This window comes from Cibotium barometz, chromosome 65 (assembly GCF_041138505.1).
Source record: "Cibotium barometz isolate CiBa-2024 chromosome 65, ASM4113850v1, whole genome shotgun sequence".
Taxonomy (NCBI): domain Eukaryota; kingdom Viridiplantae; phylum Streptophyta; class Polypodiopsida; order Cyatheales; family Cibotiaceae; genus Cibotium; species Cibotium barometz.
Genome location: NC_141110.1, coordinates 8521772 through 8543183, shown reverse-complemented (window position 1 = coordinate 8543183; position 21412 = coordinate 8521772). Strand labels below are relative to the sequence as shown.

Sequence of the window (21412 nt, the reverse complement as noted above, 5' to 3'; positions counted from 1 at the left end):
TGAGCAGGGTTTGCAGGTTTGGTTTAACCCTGATGGATGTTATGTTGAAGATTTTAAAGACAAGTGCAACAGAGTGGGCAGAATGTTTACGTTGGATGTAGACATGCCTAAGATGAGTGCTACGATGTTTGCAAATGGTTCAGGAATTGTTGCAGACACAGACATATGGCATAAAAGAATTGGACATGTGAATGTGCAGAGATTGAAGTCTATGCAGACAAAAGGAATTGTGACAGGGCTGCCAAAATTTAAAGTAGAAGGTATGCAGAAAATATGTGAAGCATGCCAATTTGGGAAGCAAACAAAGCATGTGTTTCCACGTAACAGATATGTGAGCAGAAATTCACTAGATGTTATGCATTCAGATGTATGGGGTCCTACGAAGACCATATCTATGGGAGGCTGCAGGTATTATGTGACTTTCATTGATGACCACACAAGGAAAGTGTGGGTATATTTCATGAAGGAGAAGAGTGAGGTGTTCACTCACTTTCAGAATTTCAGAGTTTTGGTTGAAAAGCAAACAGGGAAATATGTAAAGTGCCTAAGGTCAGATGGAGGGGGAGAGTACTTCTCCAATGAGTTCTCTGAATATTTGAAGAAGAATGGTATTCGGAGACAGTATACATGCAGATACACTCCGCAGCAAAATGGAGTTGCTGAGCGAAAAAACAGGCACATTGTTGAGATTGCGCGAGCATTGATGGAAGAGAAGAATATGCTGCATTGCTATTGGACTGAGGCTGTTTCTACAGCGGTATACATCATGAACAGGACTCCAACTGCAGCCATACATGATGTAACTCCAGAGGAGAGGTTTACTGGCAAAAAACCAGATTTATCTCATTTGAAAGTCTTTGGATGCATTGCATATGTGCATGTGCCAGATGAACTGAGAACTAAGCTGGATCCGAAAGCTGCAAAATGTGTGTTTATTGGATATTCCCTTGAGCAAAAGGGATACAGGTGTTATAACCCTGCTACACATGAGCTGAGGGTAAGCAGGGATGTTGTGTTTGATGAGATGAGCAGCTGGTATGCTGCTGAAAAAGAAGCTGTTGGGGCTGATGTGAGTGGAAGTGTGGTTGCACAGAATATGCAGGTCAGCAATCACAGTCTTTGAGTGGACCAGGAGAGTCCTCATCTAGTGGGTCTATTGATAGACCATGGAGTGGCAGACTGCGTCATAATACCAGCCCTGCAAATGTGATTAGTACATCATGTAAAGGAAAAGAGAAAGTGGTTGAGCCCCTTGGTATGCCTGACATTTCTGCAGGGCATTCTCATGTTGATGGAGAGTCTAGTGGCTCAGATATGAGCCTTGATGAGGAGCTTGGGATCCCAGCTATGAGAACACCTGGTGTAAAGAAGGCTATGGAAGCCATGAATGAAAAGTTGCGAGATCTGGGAGAGTAAGAAATCCTGTGCAGAGATTTACCTATGATGGTTATGTGGCACATCACTATGCATATATGGCAAAGGTTGTGCAGGTTGTTGAGCCCACATGCATTGATGAGGCTGTTGGAAATGTGTGTTGGGAGAAAGCTATGGACAAGGAGATGGATGCACTATATGGAAATGAGACTTGGGATTTAGTGCAATTGCTTGAAGGCAAGAAAGCCATTGGATGCAAGTGGGTGTACAAAGTTAAACATAACAGTGATGGAAGCATAAACAGGTACAAGGCTAGATTGGTAGCCAAAGGATATGCGCAGACATATGGGATTGATTATGAGGAAACTTTCAGCCCAGTTGCCAAGATGGCAACGGTGAGAGTTGTGATAGTAGTGGCTGCGTCAAAGCAATGGTCTTTACATCAGATGGATGTAAAGAATGCATTCTTGCATGGGGATTTGCAAGAAGAGGTGTATATGTTGCAGCCACCTGGTTATGAGGATGTGGGTCACCCTGAGCATGTTTGCAGGTTGAAGAAAGCCTTGTATGGCTTAAAGCAAGCACCAAGAGCATGGTCTGACAAGATTTCTGAATATCTTGTCACTATTGGCTTTCATGTAGCCAATGCAGATTTCTCATTGTATGTGAGACATGGTGATAGAGGAGTTGTGCTTGTTGTCATCTATGTAGATGACTTGATCATTACGGGGGACCATGATGCAGAGATCTTTGATGTAAAGATCTTGCTTAGACAGAAGTTTGAGATGAAGGATCTGGGGGAGCTCAGATATTTCTTGGGCATTGAGGTGATTAGTTCACCACATGGTATTGGATTACTGCAGAGACAGTATGGCTTGGACATGTTGTCCAAGTATGGTATGACAGGCTGTAAGCCTATTTCTGTGCCATTGGATCAGAATGGCAAGTTGAGTACAGATTCAGGAGAGATCTTGGAGGATCCTACTATGTACAGACGCATAGTAGGAAGTTTGATCTACATGACGATCACCAGACCAGATTTGAGCTATGCTGTTGGGTTGGTGAGTCAGTTTACGCAGGTTCCACGGAAACCGTATTTGGATGCAGTGAGACGCATACTGAGGTATGTGAAGTCTACTTTGCACTGTGGACTATTCTATGAGACTGGGACAGAGATATGTGTACATGGATACACAGATGCTGATTGGGCTGGTAGTATCTCAGATAGAAGATCTACCAGTGGCTTCATGTTTTCTTTGGGGAGTGCTGCTGTGACTTGGAGCAGCAAGAAGCAACCTATGGTTGCTCTATCGAGTAGTACGGAGGCCGCGTACAGAGGAGCTGCTATGGCAGCATGTGAGGTAGCTTGGTTGAGAAAGCTACTTGCAGATTTGGGTCTATCAGTGGATAGAAAAGTTGTCATTTTCTGTGACAATATTAGCAGTATACAGTTGGCCAGGAACCCAGTCTTTCATGCTCGTACGAAGCACATAGAGGTCCACTACCACTTCGTCAGAGAGAAGGTCTTGGCAGGAGACCTTGACCTTGTTTATGTCAGCACAGAGGATCAGGTAGCTGACATCTTCACCAAAGCATTGGGTACAAAGAAGCTCCGCAGATTCAGGGCTTCGCTTGGTGTACATGAGATGGAGTTGAGCTCGAGGGGGAGTGTTGAGATATCGAGCTCGTCTAGTGAGGCGGTGGCCACTGATGACCCGCCTGGGGGATAGGCCCCACACTTACACCACTGGCATGGTTGGTGAGATCATGGGAGATATGCGGCCAGTGGGATGACAGGCTGTGTGACAGCCATTCTAGAGACTGGCATAGTTATAGCGCCAGCTCATTTAGTTGGGTTCACACTATAGAGAACCCGTGTATGTATTGGTTGAGTACCTTTCATATTGTGTGTACTCTTATTCTTGTATATGGTGTGTTGAGTGTTGAGTAGAGATGAAGAAGATTTTCAGCCTCTCACCTTGTGTGTTCTCTATTAGGGTTTTGTGAGTGTGTGTGTGTGCTTGCAAGAGCTCAAGCTCTCTTCCCCCCTGCATCTTTTCACACATGGCGGTAGAGGTTTTTACCCTTATTCTAGAGGGAGGTTTAGATCTATGGTAGAGGTTGCTGGCAACCACAACAGTAAAATATGCATGGCATTGAGTGTCATTATTGTGGCAACTTGGACATATGGCTAGAGATTGCTACAAAAAGAAAAATGATGTTTGTCGTGGTAGAGTACAACATGGAAATTATGCATCGTCTAGCAATGGACATACATATCATTTGCTTGCCATGAAGCATGGGATGGGTACTATGACATCTCACAAAGAGAGTGATGACACATGGTATATGGATTCAAGTGTATCAAACCACATGACATGTCATGGTGGAGAGTGGTTTGATAACATGATGCCAACACCACAAAACCAGGGTAATGTTGATACAGTTAATGATACTCAGCATCCTATTACACATGTTAGTAGTGTGCCATTGAGGATGCATGATAACAAGGTGAAAACTATGTCTAAGGTGTTTTATGTGCCATCTATTATACAAAGAGTTTGGCATCGGCGGTTGGACAAATGATGGAACAAGGATTGCAAGTGAGATTTAATGAGCATGGTTGTTTTGTTACGACTTTAAGCATGGATGAAAATTGATTGTTGTTGCTAAAGGTAAAAACGAAGGGAGATTGTTCAAGCTAGATGCAAGCATTCCAGAATTCAAGTCAGCCATGTTTTCTCATAGTCGTGGGATAGTGCCAGACATTGATATGTGGCACAAAAGGATTGGTCATGTAAACATTCAAAAAATCTATGCAAACAAAAGGCATTCTTGGTGGTCTACCTAGATTCAAATATGATGGTAGTACACATGTTTGTTAGGAATGCCAATTTAGGAAACAAGCAAGGTTGCCATTTCCTAGGGATAGTCAAATGGGTAGAACATCACTTGAGGTTGTGCATAGTGATATGTAGGGTCCCACAAAAATCCAATCAATAAATTGGAGTAGGTATTACATCACATTTATTAATGATTTTAGCATGATGTTATGGATTTATTTTCTAAAAAAGAAGAGTGAAGCCTTGGGCAAGTTCAAGAATTCAAAGCACTTGTGGAAAAGCAAAATGGTCATTGGATTAAATGTTTGAGGAAAGATGGTGGTGGTGAGTACATCTCACATGCATTTGATGCATTCTTGAGAGACCATTGTATGAGAAGGCATCTTACATGGTAGATATACACGTCAGCAAAATGGAGTTTCTAAGAGAAAGAATCATGTGATAACTGAAGTGGCAAGAGCATTGATGAATGAGAAGAGTATGCCTTCGTATTTTTGAGCAAAAGCATGTGCCATAGCAGTGTACATTTTGAATAAGACACCTACAACTGCCATACATGAGAGTAATCTTGAGAGGAGGATGACAAGTTTTAGCCCAAACATTGGGAATCTCAAAGTTTTTGGATGTATTGCCTATGTACATGTGTCGGATGAGAAGAGACGGAAATTGGACCCAAAGGCTGAGAAGTGCATATTCATTGGTTATGCACAAGATATAAAGGCTTACGTATGTTACAATTTGGAAACTAAATAGGTTCTCATCTCTAGAGATGTGGTGTTTGATGAGTTGGCAAATTGGTACAAAAACAAAGATGATGTTATGGTGGATGACATAGAAGCAGATGTGCATGTGAACTTACCACCAAAAGAGAGTACTACTTCATTATCTGGGCTAGGTGAAACATCAAGTGGAAGTGATAGTGTGACTCCATGGTCAGGAAGGTTGATACATGATAGAGTAAGCACAAGTGGAAGTGTTTTTGATAGAGGTAAAAAGAAGGTTGAAGGAATTGGCATAACAGGTTATGAGTCATCTACCTCGGAAAGCTTAGACGAAGAACTTGGCATCGCAGCATTACGTACTCTAGGTGTAAGGCACGAGAGATATGTTCCTCATGCTAGAGCACAGGATGTACAAAGTGATCCATGGGTTTTGAGAAGGTCACAAAGGATTAGGTATCGAGTGGAGAGATTGACATATGATGGGTATGCAATGCATTATGCATACATGAAATCAATGATAAAGCATGTGGAACGATCACATTTTGGAGAAGCTATTTGAAAGCATGTATGGGAGAAAGCAATGGACAAAGAAATGAATGCCTTGGTACACAATGGTATATGGGACGTGGTTGCATTACCAAGTGGAAAGAATGTTATTAGTTGCAAATGGGTGTATAAAAAGATAAATTTTGGAATTTTGGGAATCTTTCGAGTCCCATTTCTTATAGGATTGGTTGGAAACTCGGTATTTTTGTGTAGTTTCAACTAACATCTATTTGTTGGTGCACTCTTTGTGCCATTAGATTATATCTTGACACAACTATTTGGCGTATTTGTTTGTAGTTGTATAGATACATACGTCAATGCAACAATATTGGAAGGACAAGGGAAACATGACACTAAACTTAATTGAGATTATACAATACCTTTCATATGAAGAAGATAATGTTAAATACTATCTCCACTTTGAGACATTGAAGTAAAAACATGGGGTTTATTTAATTTGCCAAAAGAATTCTAAATATCATTAAAAAAGACACCTTAGAAATGAGAGATCTACTTACAAGGGCAACGTAAAGATCGCTCAACTTGAGATTGTGCCTTGTGTTGGAAGACATCCCCAAGGTTGGACATAAGTGGAGGTATGACTGAAACTTAAGTTTGAGCCTCACCGCTACATTAGGATATGGAGTAAGTGTAATTTCTTAATAGTAAGTGTGCGTCATCATTTGTATTAGGCTCAAACTTAATTTTGAGCCTCACTGCTACACTAGGATATGGAGTAATTTCTTAATAGTAAGTGTGCATCATCATTTGTACCAGACGTTGACATGAAATAAAGGATAAATAGAATAGAAATATTCACTTTAATAGAAAAATGTTAAAAGTGAATCCAAAAAAGCCAATGTATTAATCAAAAGACTAATAATTATTTCAACAAATCCACACTTTGAACAAAACCTATGCTAATATTAGTTGTTGATAAGCTCCTTTCAATGATCACCATTCGTTGTACATTCATAATAAGCACTATCAATGCACTTTTCTACCTTTCTTTGGTTGAGAGCTTGATGGGCTATGAGCATGGAAAGCCTTGTTGACATCTGTATCCCCAATCTTCTCAACGGCCATAGCAACCCCAACATTTGTAGCTTCCATGGCTTTTGCAGTATCCAATATATCATCACCATTCCCACCTTCATCATCATTTTCATGCCTTCCAATATCTTCAAAATTGTCTTCGGCATCCTCATTGAATAGAGCATCATTCCCTTCGTCCTCTTCATTCCTTTGCCCTACATCTTCAAAGTCTATAGCATCCCCAACTTCTTTATCATCATCTGTGTCATTTTCGCTGTCAATATCATCACCTTCGTCTTCCTCCTCTGTACTTGGCGGGTCGTCAATGTGAAGATTTTGAAGGTTCTCTTTTTTTGCATCATCTAGTGTTTGCTTTTTTGTGCCGCCACTTGCACCACACCACTCTTGCAAGGATGGGTGACCGTCTAAAAGAGCAGAGCACTTTGATTCTAATGCCATCTCTTCCAAATCATCGTCTCTTCTTTAGCAAGCTCTCCTCTAGCACAACTCCACCACAATATATCTCTACAACATAGCTGTGTTCCGGACAAAACCCTATGATGAGGCCGTCAATAAAGCCTTTGTCGATGAATTCTCTATTTTGGCCACTAGAGCCTGAGATGAATACATTTTTTGTGAGAACCTTATCAATGGCCTCAAACTTATCAACCTTGCTGATGAAAAGAATAACAGTTGCAATCTGAACTGTTCCAGATGTCCAGGTATCATCTTTTTGTGTGTGGATCATGCCAAATTCATAGTGCACCTTTGTTGACTGGCTAGAAATCCCTTCGATAAGCATTCCAATGGTGATGAAATCAACAAAACACACAAGAATATATTCATATTGTGAGTTTAGTGTGCTCAAAGTAAGTGCCAACTTGGAGAAAAATTCTAACGAGAGCTGCTCCTTTGTACCATGTAGGTCCATGATTTCCAGTTGAAATGGTACATGCTCTTCACTACACAAGGTTATAATCTTTGTCATATCAAAACCCACCCCCCTAATGGTCCAAGGAAGATACTCTTATTGAGATACAATACCCATAGATGCTCTATATAGGTGCTTCAGTAAAGTTACTACACTTTTTGGAAGTGAAGGATTTTTTTTTGAACAATTGAGAGCGTCCCTAACAAAGGACTGGCTGTAGCTCCTCAATTTATTATACTCATACCACTCCCCTAGCTTATATGTCTCACACACCTGTTCCGAAGTCATCTTTTCCCTTGTCAGATCAAAATAGAAGGCAGTTATTGCATCTTTGAGCACTCGATCTGTTTTTAGCTTCCAAGCCATCTCCTCCATATCCATTCTTTGATGGGTTTGCTTTCCCTTTTTAAGCAATATTATCTTTTCAAGAAGTGCTATTTGAATGTCCAAAACTTCACTCTGCACCTAAACAACGTTGGGCCTAGTGTGATTGTTCCTGGTGCCTGCTGAATTTGCCCACTCTTCAAAGTTGGAAGTTTGGGATTTTGATCAAGACCTTTCGTTTGAGTTTCGCCCTTTGTATTTGGTATCAAGCCTTTTGCATATAGCCTCGTGATCTTAACCCAATTCTGCCATACATCATCATCACATAGAAGCAAGTGTAAATCATTTTTGACAAAATTCTTATGTAGTGTGTGCTCCGTGGTCTCCACAAAGCCCTGCAAAGTTGCAAAGTAAGAAGTTAGCCCCCTCACTATAGATATCACAAAATATTAGGAGGAATCATGCATCTATGGGTTTTCAATCATTTGGAGATTATGCTCAAACTTGAGTTTGAGCCTCACTTGCCTGTGCTAAACTAGTATATAATGGTGATGTTCGATCTTAGGTTTGAGCATCACCTCCGTATGCAAATCTAGCACTTGCAAGTGAGGCTCCAACTTAAGTTCGAGCCAGAATTAGATATGCAAGTGCTACACCATCACAGAGAGGTAGGCTTGAAGTTCAATTTCAAACCAAACTATTAAGTTTATGCAGTTTGAGAAGAAGCCTCACATGCATCTTTCTTATGCTACTGCTACACTTGAAACTATAGATCCGTAAAAGATACTATGAAAAGTAAAGAAAAAGTAATGTATGTCTATGATTTACCAAGATATAGCAAAGAATCAAAAGAGTACCTTCCAAGACTCGTCCATCTTGGGTTGATTGACACCAGGCAGCAAAGGTTTACTAGGACGACCGTTTGCATGCCGCCATTGTGCTCGAGCTTGTAGAAGTTGATTGAGAAATGGCTCCTTTTGCATTGACTTTGCAACAGACAAATTTGCATCCTTGGAAATGTCACGAGAAATCTTGGGCGGGCAATTTACAATTATCTTTGATCTCCTGAACCTAAATTGCTGACGCAGTTGAGGGGTCACTTCAGCCATATTTAGAGCCTGCAAGCTTTTTGCAGCACTAATGGAGTGTTGACCAGAGATAATCCAATATTCAACTTTATGAATATCTTCTTTTGCAAGTTTATCAAGGGGTTGTTTCATAGCATGATTATAGGGCATCAAAATTGCAAGTATCTCCTCTTGCTTTGGGTCCTCAATAAAGTCTTGGGTCAAAATACGAACCCAATCCTTATTTAACCTTCTATACACATAGTTTGAAGGAGCAGGATAACGTTTCATCACATCAATGCTGAAGACCTCATTTAGACCAAAGGGATAATATCCCTTCTTTATTTCTAATGAGATAATATCCTTATTTAACCTTCTATACACATAGTTTGAAGGAGCAGGATAACATTTCATCACATCAATGCTGAAGACCTCATTTAGACCAAAGGGATAATATCCCTTCTTTATTTCTAATGAGATAATTGCTTTGCTGCCCTTGTTTGGAGTCTCAACCTCCATTAGCTCATCATCGGACGCATCTATCTCCTTTAAACCACTTGCTGGTTTTGTCCTTTGCCTCTTTGAAGAGATTTCTTGAACCTTTGTAGAGTGCTTTGCCTTTCTCTTCTTTGCAAGTGCTTGCTCCTCTTCTTGCACCTGAGAGCCTGCCATGTCTTCAGCTGTTACTGTGCTTACACACATCAAGGACTTTTGTTTTGTCACCCTCCTTTTTATGTTTTGAAGAAGTTGCACCAGCATTTATAGATGCTTCAAGTGCACTCTTCACTATGGCCCTACCTTTTTTCTCCACAATTTTCCTAACTTGAGTGGTTGTTGTCTCCTTTTCAGGTATGGACTTTTTTTGTGAATCCAAAGCCTTCTTTTTTGCATGCCTCACCGCTTTCACCAGGTACCTCCACATTATCCACCCCTGAGTCTTCTTGGAAAAGTCAATGATCTTCAATCCTAGCTTTACAATAGAATTGTCCTTTTCTAGTTTACTGCCAGTCATGTCAACTGGGTGAAAAGTGTCCAATGATAAGCAAAACTTATTTGCTTTTGTAGCTTCTCCTTCTGGCAATACAGTGCATGTGAAGCATGGGTTTGCTCTTGCATCATCCACATCATCCTTAGCGCCTACCACAATCCCCATATCTCCATATGATGTATCACCTTGAGACAGAAACAAATAGAGGACTCCTTTGAAGTTTGCACTAGCATCGTAGCTATCCACAAACCATTTTACTCCTTCTTTGTTACTCAATTCGAAGGAGTGACACTTCCTTAATCATAATTAGCCTTGTAAGATAAATGAGATCATATAGTACATTCATGACATAAAAATAAAAATATGGTTAAACTTCACACCCAGTTTTCTTAAAATCGAGAATGTTTTTTGACTAAGAGCCTACTTGAAAAAACAAACAATGCAGAAATAAGAAAACAAGTATGAAACTGACCTTGATCAGTTTTTCAACACTTGTTATGGCAAAGATGCAACCTTGTCCCTTGAGAATGCTTCTGTCTTGCTGATTCTTCTTGTATGCTGCGTTGACCTTACTTGTATAAGCGTACTTCTATATACTACTTGCACATATGTGTAATCACTTGCTGTTCTATATACTACTTGCACATATGTGTAATCACTTGCAGAAAATAGTGATCTATCCATGTAGCACAATAGAGACTAATTGGACATTGTAGAATAATTCTCTGTATATGTATGCATTTCACATGAAATGACTTTTAAGACACACATATACTTGTGCTTACAAAAGAGGTAACAAAAATATACTTCTGGTTATATGATGCTTCAAACAAAAGTGACTGTGTGGCCAAAAGCCATGGTCAATATGAAAGCTTCTTTCTGAAATAGCCATAGGATATTGCCTTGTGGTCAAATCTTTGTACCTCAACTATTAGACATAACATGTTGTGTCTCTATTGCATATCAGACTAAAATCGGATGAAAGTAAGAAAATCATGCATACTTTCAATGTCACATAATAATATGGCTAAAATCCATGGGCACCTATGTTTGATTGTTACATGGAATTATGGTTAAAATCCATGGACACCTAGGTTATTAAGATGGTTCTTTTTGTGTTCTAATTTTTTTAATCATCTTATATCCAAGATCACTTGTACATTGAAAGGATTTAAGGAAGTTGGCCAAGTAGAGCTGTCTTCTAAGAGTAAAACCAAACATAGTAAATTTTTTACCATATGGTCAAATTCTATAGAAGACATCTCCTTCAAAAACCCATGCTACACATAGAATATAAATTATCAAATGGCCACTTTCATGACAATATGTCCACGATGAATCTATGACGATGTCTACATGAAATTTGGTATTACAAAAAAACCAAACATTGTGGCATGAGAGCATGGATAAAATCCATGCTCATTTCTGTATATCCATTAGTGATCTCTAACATTAGTGCTCTTCATTGTCACAAGATTTGTTCATATGGTCAAATTCTACCTTATAATTATTACATTCAACATTTTGGACACATAGGCTTTTGCCTTGTGGTCAAATCTTTGTATCTCAATTGTTACATGTAACACATTGTCTCTCTATTTCATGTCAAACAAAATTTGAAATTATGGGAAAAAAGTAAGAAAATCATGTATTCTTTCAATGTTGCATAATAGTATGGCTAAAATCCACGAGCACCTATGTTTGATTGTTGCATGGAATCATGGTTAAAATCCATGGACACCTAGGTTACTAAGATGGTTCTTTTTCTGTTCTAAAATTCTTTTTCAATCATCTTAATTACAAGATTACTTGTATATTGAAAGGCCTCAAGGAAGTTGGCCAAGTAGAGGTGTCTTCTAAGAGTAAAACTAAACAAAGCAAAGTTTTTTCCACATGGTCAAATTCTATAGAAGACATCTCTTCAAAAGCCCATGAATATGAATTATCAATTGGCCACTTCCACTATAATAGGTCCATGATGAACCTATGACCATGTCTACATGAAAATTGGCATTACAAATAAACCTTTCATTGTGGCATGAGAGTATGGATAAAATCCATGCTCACCTGTGTTTGATTGTTGCATGAAATTATAGCTAAAATCTATGAGCACCTAGCTTACAAAGATGGTTCTTCTTGTGTTCTGAAATTGTATATGGATCAAGATCACTTGTATATGGAAAAGCCTCAAGGCTAGGTAGAGATTCCTTCTCAGAGTAAAACTAGAAAGAGAAACGTTTTTGCCATATGGTCAAATCCTATGCATGCATATTATAATCATAACACTATTGAATAAAGTTTTGGCCATGTGGTCAAAACCTAATATTTCTATGCAATATCTTGCCATATGGTTAAATTCTAACTTAAACCCTTTCTATGATGATATTTGGACATACATTGGTCAAATCCTATGCATGCATATGGTAATCATAACACTATTGAGTAAAGCTTTGGCCATGTGGTCAAAACTTGAGATTTGTCTCTAATATATCTTATTTTTGGTACTTATGTAGGTTTATTCAATGCAATATCTTGCCATATGGTTAAATTCTAACTTAAACCCTTTCTATGATGATATTTGGACATACATTGGTCAAATCCTATGCATGCATATGGTAATCATAACACTATTGAGTAAAGCTTTGGCCATGTGGTCAAAACTTGAGATTTGCTTCTAATATATCTTATTTTTTATACTTATGTAGGTTTATTCAATGCAATATCTTGTCATATGGTTAAATTCTAACTTAAACCCTTTCTATGATATTTGGACATACATTGGTCAAATCCTATGCATGCATATGGTAATCATAACACTATTGAGTAAAGCTTTGGCCATGTGGTCAAAACTTGAGATTTATTTCTAATATATCTTATTTTTTGTACTTATGTAGGTTTATTCAATGCAATATCTTGCCATATGGTTAAATTCTAACTTAAACCCTTTCTATGATGATATTTGGACATACATTGGTCAAATCCTATGCATGCATATGGTAATCATAATGCTATCGAGTAAAGCTTTGGCCATGTGGTCAAAACTTGAGATTTGTTTCTAATATATCTTATTTTTTGTACTTATGTAGGTTTATTCAATGCAATATCTTGCCATATGGTTAAATTCTAACTTAAACTCTTTCTATGATGGTATTTGGAAATACATTGGTCAAATCCTATGCGTGCATATGGTAATCATAACACTATTGAGTAAAGCTTTGGTCATGTGGTCAAAACTTGAGATTTGCTTCTAATATATCTTATTTTTTGTACTTATGTAGGTTTATTCAATGCAATATCTTGCCATATGGTTAAATTCTAACTTAAACCCTTTCTATGATGGTATTTGGACATACATTGGTCAAATCCTATGCGTGCATATGGTAATCATAACACTATTGAGTAAAGCTTTGGTCATGTGGTCAAAACTTGAGATTTGTTTCTAATATATCTTATTTTTTGTACTTATGTAGGTTTATTCAATGCAATATCTTGCCATATGGTTAAATTCTAACTTAAACCCTTTCTATGATGATATTTGGACATACATTGGTCAAATCCTATGCATGCATATGGTAATCATAACACTATTGAGTAAAGCTTTGGCCATGTGGTCAAAACTTGAGATTTGTTTCTAATATATCTTATTATTTATACTTGTGTAGGTTTATTCAATGCAATATCTTGCCATATGGTTAAATTCTAGCTTAAACCCTTTCTATGATGATATTTGGACATACATTGGTCAAATCCTATGCATGCATATGGTAATCATAACACTATTGAGTAAAGCTTTGGCAATGTGGTCAAAACTTGAGATTTGTTTCTAATATATCTTATTTTTTGTACTTATGTAGGTTTATTCAATGCAATATCTTGCCATATGGTTAAATTCTAACTTAAACCCTTTCTATGATGATATTTGGACATACATTGGTCAAATCCTATGCATGCATATGGTAATCATAACACTATTGAGTAAAGCTTTGGCCATGTGGTCAAAACTTGAGATTTGTTTCTAATATATCTTATTTTTTGTACTTATGTAGGTTTATTCAATGCAATATCTTGCCATATGGTTAAATTCTAACTTAAACCCTTTCTATGATGATATTTGGACATACATTGGTTAAATCCTATGCATGCATATGGTAATCACAACACTATTGAGTAAAGCTTTGGCCATGTGGTCAAAACTTGAGATTTGTTTCTAATAAATCTTATTTTTTGTGCTTATGTAGGTTTATTCAATGCAATATCTTGCCATATGGTTAAATTCTAACTTAAACCCTTTCTATGATGATATTTGGACATATATTGGTCAAATCCTATGCATGCATATGGTAATCATAACACTATTGAGTAAAGCTTTGGCCATGTGGTCAAAACGTGAGATTTGTTTCTAATATATCTTATTTTTTGTACTTATGTAGGTTTATTCAATGCAATATCTTGCCATATGGTTAAATTCTAACTTAAACCCTTTCTATGATGATATTTGGACATATGATTGGTCAAATCCTATGCATGCATATGGTAATCATAACACTATTGAGTAAAGCTTTGGCCATGTGGTCAAAACTTGAGATTTGTTTCTAATATTCCTATTTTTTTGTACTTATGTAGGTTTATTCAATGCAATATCTTGCCATATGGTTAAATTCTAACTTAAACCCTTTCTATGATGATATTTGGACATACATTGGTCAAATCCTATGCATGCATATGGTAATCATAACACTATTGAGTAAAGCTTTGGCCATGTGGTCAAAACTTGAGATTTGTTTCTAATATACCTTATTTTTTATACTTATGTAGGTTTATTCAATGCAATATCTTGCCATATGGTTAAATTCTAACTTAAACCCTTTCTATGATGATATTTGGACATACATTGGTCAAATCCTATGCGTGCATATGGTAATCATAACACTATTGAGTAAAGCTTTGGCCATGTGGTCAAAACTTGAGATTTGTTTTTAATATATCTTATTTTTTGTACTTATATAGGTTTATTCAATGCAATATCTTGCCATATGGTTAAATTCTAACTTAAACCCTTTCTATGATGATATTTGGACATACATTGGTCAAATCCTATGCATGCATATGGTAATCATAACACTATTGAGTAAAGCTTTGGCCATGTGGTCAAAACTTGAGATTTGTTTCTAATATATCTTATTTTTGGTACTTATGTAGGTTTATTCAATGCAATATCTTGCCATATGGTTAAATTCTAACTTAAACCCTTTCTATGATGATATTTGGACATACATTGGTCAAATCCTATGCATGCATATGGTAATCATAACACTATTGAGTAAAGCTTTGGCCATGTGGTCAAAACTTGAGATTTGTTTCTAATATATCTTATTTTTTGTACTTATGTAGGTTTATTCAATGGCAAAGAAATCTACTTCGGCAAGGAAGGAGAATCAAATCATTGATGGAGTTAGTGGGGATTTTGTGTGGCCTTGGTTTATGGATGTTTATGGCAAAGAAGGAAAAAGGGCAAACAATGTCCTTTTATATGTTTCAAAGCTTGAGGATTCAACATATGATCAAGTTGGGATCATTGAGGGGTTGATGGATGGATGTGCTGGGAAGGAAGGGATCCCGTGTATTGTAGTAAAGATCAAGGGAAAGAACATTGAATACAACCTGGATCCCTTATCTTTTGAATCTACACATATAAAAGAGGATGAAGTATACTCTTTGAGAGCAATGGGTTGGAGCCTCCCAGAGGAGATATCAGGCACACAGGACATAATAGCTACATTTGAGTCTATCAAGCATAGTGAACTTCTTTCTCCTACAAAACATGGTGTTCGACCAAAGAAGAGGACAAAGATTCAAGATGCACAAGCACAATCAATAGCTTCAAACTCACAGGCTCTTGGTGTGAGTGTACCTCCTAACACTCCTCTAGACAACACAAACCAATCTTCAAAGGCACAAGTAATCCAAGCAACACCTTTGGTGTCACTTGAAGTCAAGGGTGTTGAAAGAACCTTTGACTTTCCAGACATGGTTAAGAAGAAGGGTAAAAGGGATGGTTCAGGATTTCACATGTTTGAAAAATACTTTCCATTTGGCTCAACCACACAGTTTCCTATTGATGTTGGTAGCATTAGGAAGTGAATGGGGTCTTCTTGGGCCCTTTAATTTGCCCAAGCCTAATCAAGGTGATTAAGGAATAGCCAAATGGGGGGTTGCCATGTGGACTGAAATGTTGGGTTTGTAAGAGAGGTGTAAGAGTGGTCAAAGGGTGCACTTTCCCCCCCAAAAAGGGGGGGAGGCAATTTTACAATGTTCGGACCTCCATAACTTCTACATACAAGCTCCGATTTGAGCGGAGATTATAGATCCGTGATCTACGCATCAAGAGCTTTCCATAGATATGTTACATGATATGGTTTTGTCCGCTAGATTTTAAATTCTATTTTCCTCCCAAAATTCAAATTCGAATAAAGTAGCCGTTTTGAAGCTTCTAATTAGAAAACGTTTCTTCTTAAGAGAAAAGGTTTGACCCCTAAACTGCCAAATAAAAGGGCCCAAGAAGCCTTCCATTTGAGGTCCTAATGATGCTATGAGGCACCACCTTTATATGCCTATAGAACACTTTGTTGGGATTATGTGCAAAAGTTGACATCATCTTTTGTAAAGAATCCCATGAATCCAGCAACAGTAGCATACCTCATGCCCTTTTTGGAGGAGAGTGATGTGAAGCGACCCATGCATCGTGACGAGGTGGAAGTGGATAAGCTACATTCTTACTCCTATTGGATCATATCAGGTCTTCACTCAATCCATGCGACAAAGATCTATATCCTAAGCAGCACTCATCGATGCCTAGCAACCAAACATCTATATGCCACAAGGAATGCAAGAATCTTGGTGGACTGTCCTGCTGAAATGTGCATTGAGCTTTCTAGGATGACAAATATGGAATCCCACAATGTTATGAAGAATGGTCCTTATCTTGAGCAACTTCAACAAGTAAGGGATCAATGGATAGCATTTGGGTCTCCACCAAAACCTCAACAAGGGCTTCCAAAGGGTAGTCCTCAAAGAGTACCATGGGAGGTAATGATGTACAACCTTAGCTTGTCTTATTCAAGATGCATTTGGTGTTTTCTTTCTCATTTCATATTTTTATTTTTGATAGAGATTTCTAGAATACATTGGAGAAAAGTGTGCATCACGTGATTGTCATATGATAGTGAGCACACAAGAGATATTTGATGGTTGGATTACCATCATGAAGAGATACTTAAAGGGGGAGCTTTCATCTCAAGAGGATACCACCACAAAGAAGGGAAGGCAGCCTTCTCCCGCAACTTTTCGTTGCCTTATGGGTCTAAAGGATGGGGACATCCTCACATTACAAAAGGAAGTTAATGATGGACACATCGTCTTTCTTAGAAACAAATGGGACAAAGAGGATGTTGTTGACATGGAGACAAGGGCAAAGCAAATCAAGCAAGATAGGGTGCTCCATGAGGAGCTAGTTTCTCTCTTCAATGCCTCAACTCATGCTAGCAATAGTATGATGAAGAGTTGGGAAGATCTTGTTGCTGAATACGACATCACCAACGATGTATACACAAAGATTTTAGGTGTTTGCAGTGATTGGGTGTCAAAAAAGCTCACACGTGGGGCTGATGGAGGACCATTACCAAATGGTGCAAAAGACATTGTGAACTTTCTTATTGTGAAGAAGCAAGATCCTCTTCATTCTTCTACTAGCTTACCTTGGCAAGTATATATTGTGGGGTGCAACCTTGAGGCATTTGATCTTATATACAATGTGTATAAAGATCCTATTACCATTGGTGTGGTTGTCCTAGAAGCAGCACATGGAGTTGGGGGCATGATATGGGATTCTATCATGTTTGGAAAGGTGGTCTTCACATTGTTAAAAATGACATGTGAGCCTAAACAATTCATTTTGTTGTCATTTCTCAACCGCAAACAAATGGCAGCTATGGAGGAGGCCCTTGAGAATCTTTCATGCAAGTACCATATGCAAGTTGGAAGTGTTGACTTCCTACCAATGACTTCCTACCAATGGCCAAGAGTCTTGCTTTTGGGGCCATGGATTCATTTGTTGTGTTGACACTTATGACCATGGAGAAAAGCTTCATCAATCTAGATCAATATGTTGGAAATTCCAACAAGCCATGCATTTTGGATAATGAATCCATTGAAGCCATTGACAAAGAAGGAAAGGATGGAGAGCTTGAAGAAGAAAAAACTATTGCAAAGGCCATATTTAGAAAGAAAAAGAAGGTCATCAAGGCTACAATCAAGGCATTCAATGATGCACATGAGGTTGTATGTGATATATTCTCATGTGGTGTTGCATCAACGCTCGCATTGGAACATCACATGAAGACTATTGTAGTGGTGTGCAATAGTCAAGAGCAAAGAGAGATTGAAGCGGCATGTTGGAGAGCCCATGAGAGCGCCAACCCACCTACAAGTGCTCAAGAGGTTCCTCCCATTGGTGCTCTAGCTCTTGACCTACCGCCGGAGGGTGTGGATGAATCAAGCCAAGACATAGCAAATATTATTATGAAAGAGAGGCTACTTCAGGTGTTTGAACCTCTCTATCTCTAACTTTTGTCAATGAGAACACTATGGTGTAAGGTTGAACTTGTGTTTTGGAGGATGATTTCATGACATAACATTTCCTACATATTTTCTCATTTTGTGGTGCTATCTAAAGCAAGCCTTACAAGCCTATTTCTCTCAGTTTTGTGTTTATTGTTTAAGAGTCCTTATTTCTAGAAATATTTTCATCATATTGTACCTAAAATTGGTTGCAAAAAGTTTGTGCTTCTATATTAAAATACAAGTATGAAGTACATGATAATGTTGGAAGAAATATTTTCTTGTACGGTATAGCTAGAATGCTTCAATCAATTGCTATTACATTACTTTGATCCAAATGTTGGTATTGGTTTTCTCTAAAGTTTTGTGTCCTTCAATATTTTGCCATGTGGTCAAATATATTAGAAGAAAATGTTTTGTGTCATACAACTACATTGAGTTTTTCAATTTCAATTGCAGTGCTTTGATTGAAACATTGGTATGACTTGTATTATCAAAGGTGTCAATGTGGTGTCTATTGATATTAGGCCACATGATCTAATATTTTTTCTCTTGAAATATGTTTTTCTAAGTATGCTCAACATGCATGTTCTACATGCACATCAATGTGGAATATTGTAGCATGTGTGTATGGAAAAATATTCTAAAATGTTCATTGCAACTATATACATTGTTGTATCTTAATTCAATAGTCATATAATATTACTTTTTGAGATTTTTTTGCCAGATGGTCAAAAATATATTTTGATGAAGTATCTACCATCCATGCATACTATTTGCATATTAAATTTAATGTCTTATACAATGTATATATGGAATAGTACAATAAACTTAGCCCTATTGAACTATATATAATGTTTTTATCTTAGCTTACTAGCTCTAAAATGAAAAAAAAACTTGTAAGAGACTAGATGTCTATTTTGTTCTTAACCTTTGTGTTGTATGATAGAATGATTCAAATTTGACTAAGAATAGTCTATTTGCATATTTGGCAGATTTGAGCAGAGCAAACAAAGTAAGTGATGTGGCCTTGGCGAAAAGTGCTACCAAACTATGTGTGATACTTGATCTCAATGGTCTTCTTTTACAACGTTGTTTTTCCACATCAAAGAGGTTCCAAAGTTTTCGAGTGGGCAAGCAATGGGTTGTTCTTCGACCAGGATGCATTGAGTTTCTTGAAGCTACATTTGCAAGATTCCAAGTGGGAGTTTGGTCTACAGCTTCACACAAAAATGTCATCGCAATAATCAATTGCTTGGAGAGCTATGCAAAAAGGAGATATCCTTTTTTCATGATTTGGGGACAGGAGAAATGCCATACGCATCCACTCAAGATCATCTATCGGCCAGACAAGATGGGGGTGGAAGCAATGTTCAAGCCCCTTCAGTATGTGTGGAACGAATATGGCAATGTTTGTGAACATAGCAAGACTATTTTGATAGATGATAGTCCCTACAAGGGGTGTCCTAACCCTCTTGAGAACTGCATCTATCCACAGACATTTGATGTTAACCAAGGAGACTCAATCTTGATTGAGGAACTTCTACCCTACTTGACTCGCTTAAGTGGATCCCATGATGCACGTGAAGTCATAAAATTTGATCGATATGGACTTGAGCCAGTTCAATATGGACATGAGTTGTACACACAATTCAAGGTTGTGATTGACACATGGCTTAAAGGACATGATAATGCTATGTCATCTTCATCATTAGTACAACCCAAGAACATCAATCGTGGAGATGGAATATATATGAAACAATCTTCAATCACTTCTTGCTTGAAGAGATCATCAATTGTACAAGGATCATCATCAAGAGTCTCAATTCATCCAACCCATCCATTGGGTGTCTCACAAGTATCGAGGTTAAAGCGGATTCCTTTGGTTTCTACTCTAAAGGATATGGAAGCAATGCAACTTGCTCATCAGCTAGGATATAAGGATGACTACATAAATGGTCGTGTAGCTAGACACTTCATAAAAAACCTTCAAAATTTGTACTTTCCACGAAAATGATGTGACACAAAAATAATACACTCTTTTCTACAACTTGTACCTTGGTGTTTATAAATGCGTTCAACATCAGAGAGACTAGCTCAAGATTTCTGGATTGTGATTTCATGGAAGAATTCATTGTATTATATACAAGCTCCTCAATGAAGAATGATATTCTAAATGTAATTTGATGGAGAAATTGTGTTTTTATGAAAAGGTATACTAATTGTGCTTTGATATTAAATGAATGCATGCATGAATGCAAAATATACTAGAAAAGTTTAAATCTCAAATTAGTCTCGGTATTGTTGTTTTGAATTTTATTTTCAAGTATATTGTTGAAGTTATATTGGAAGAAGCAATTTCTTGTATGGTAGCTAGAATGCTTGAATCAATTCCAATTGCATTACTTTGATCCAAATATTTGTCTAAAGTGTTGGATCTTTTGATGTTTTACCACATGGTCAAATATGTAGGAAGAATTTTTTTTGTATCATATAGCTACAATGCTTTTGCCAATTGCAATTGCACTGCTTTGATTGAAATATTGGTATGACTTATATTATCAAAGGTATCAAGTTGGTGTCTATTGATATTTGGCCACATGGTCGAATATTTTTCCTCTTAAAATATGTTTTTCTAAGTATGATCTACACATATGTCGTGTATGCATATTAATGTGGGAAGTGTTGTAGCATGTGTGTATGGAAATATATTCTAAAATGTTCATTGCAACTATATGCATTGTTGCTTCTTAATTCAATAGTCCTATAATATTGTCTTTTGTGATCTTTGGCCACACGGTCAAAAATATACTTTTATGAAGTATCTTGTGGTCATGTAGCTAGACACTTCATTAAAAAACTTTAGAATTTTACCTTCCGCAAAAATGATGTGACAAGGCAACAATACATTCATGTCTCTAACTTATACCTTGGTGTTTATAATTGGAGACTAGCTCAAGGTTTTT

General features: G+C 37.5%; 1 protein-coding gene across 1 annotated transcript; it reads left to right on the top strand.

Moving 5' to 3' along the window:
• The first annotated feature begins 17184 nt into the window (after positions 1-17184).
• LOC147602888 (uncharacterized) lies at positions 17185-17890 on the top strand. The gene is made up of 2 exons (XM_086797402.1): positions 17185-17733; positions 17816-17890. The coding sequence occupies exons 1-2, from the start codon at positions 17185-17187 to the stop codon at positions 17888-17890; spliced, it is 624 nt and encodes a 207-aa protein (XP_086653528.1).
• Positions 17891-21412: the final 3522 nt, after the last annotated feature.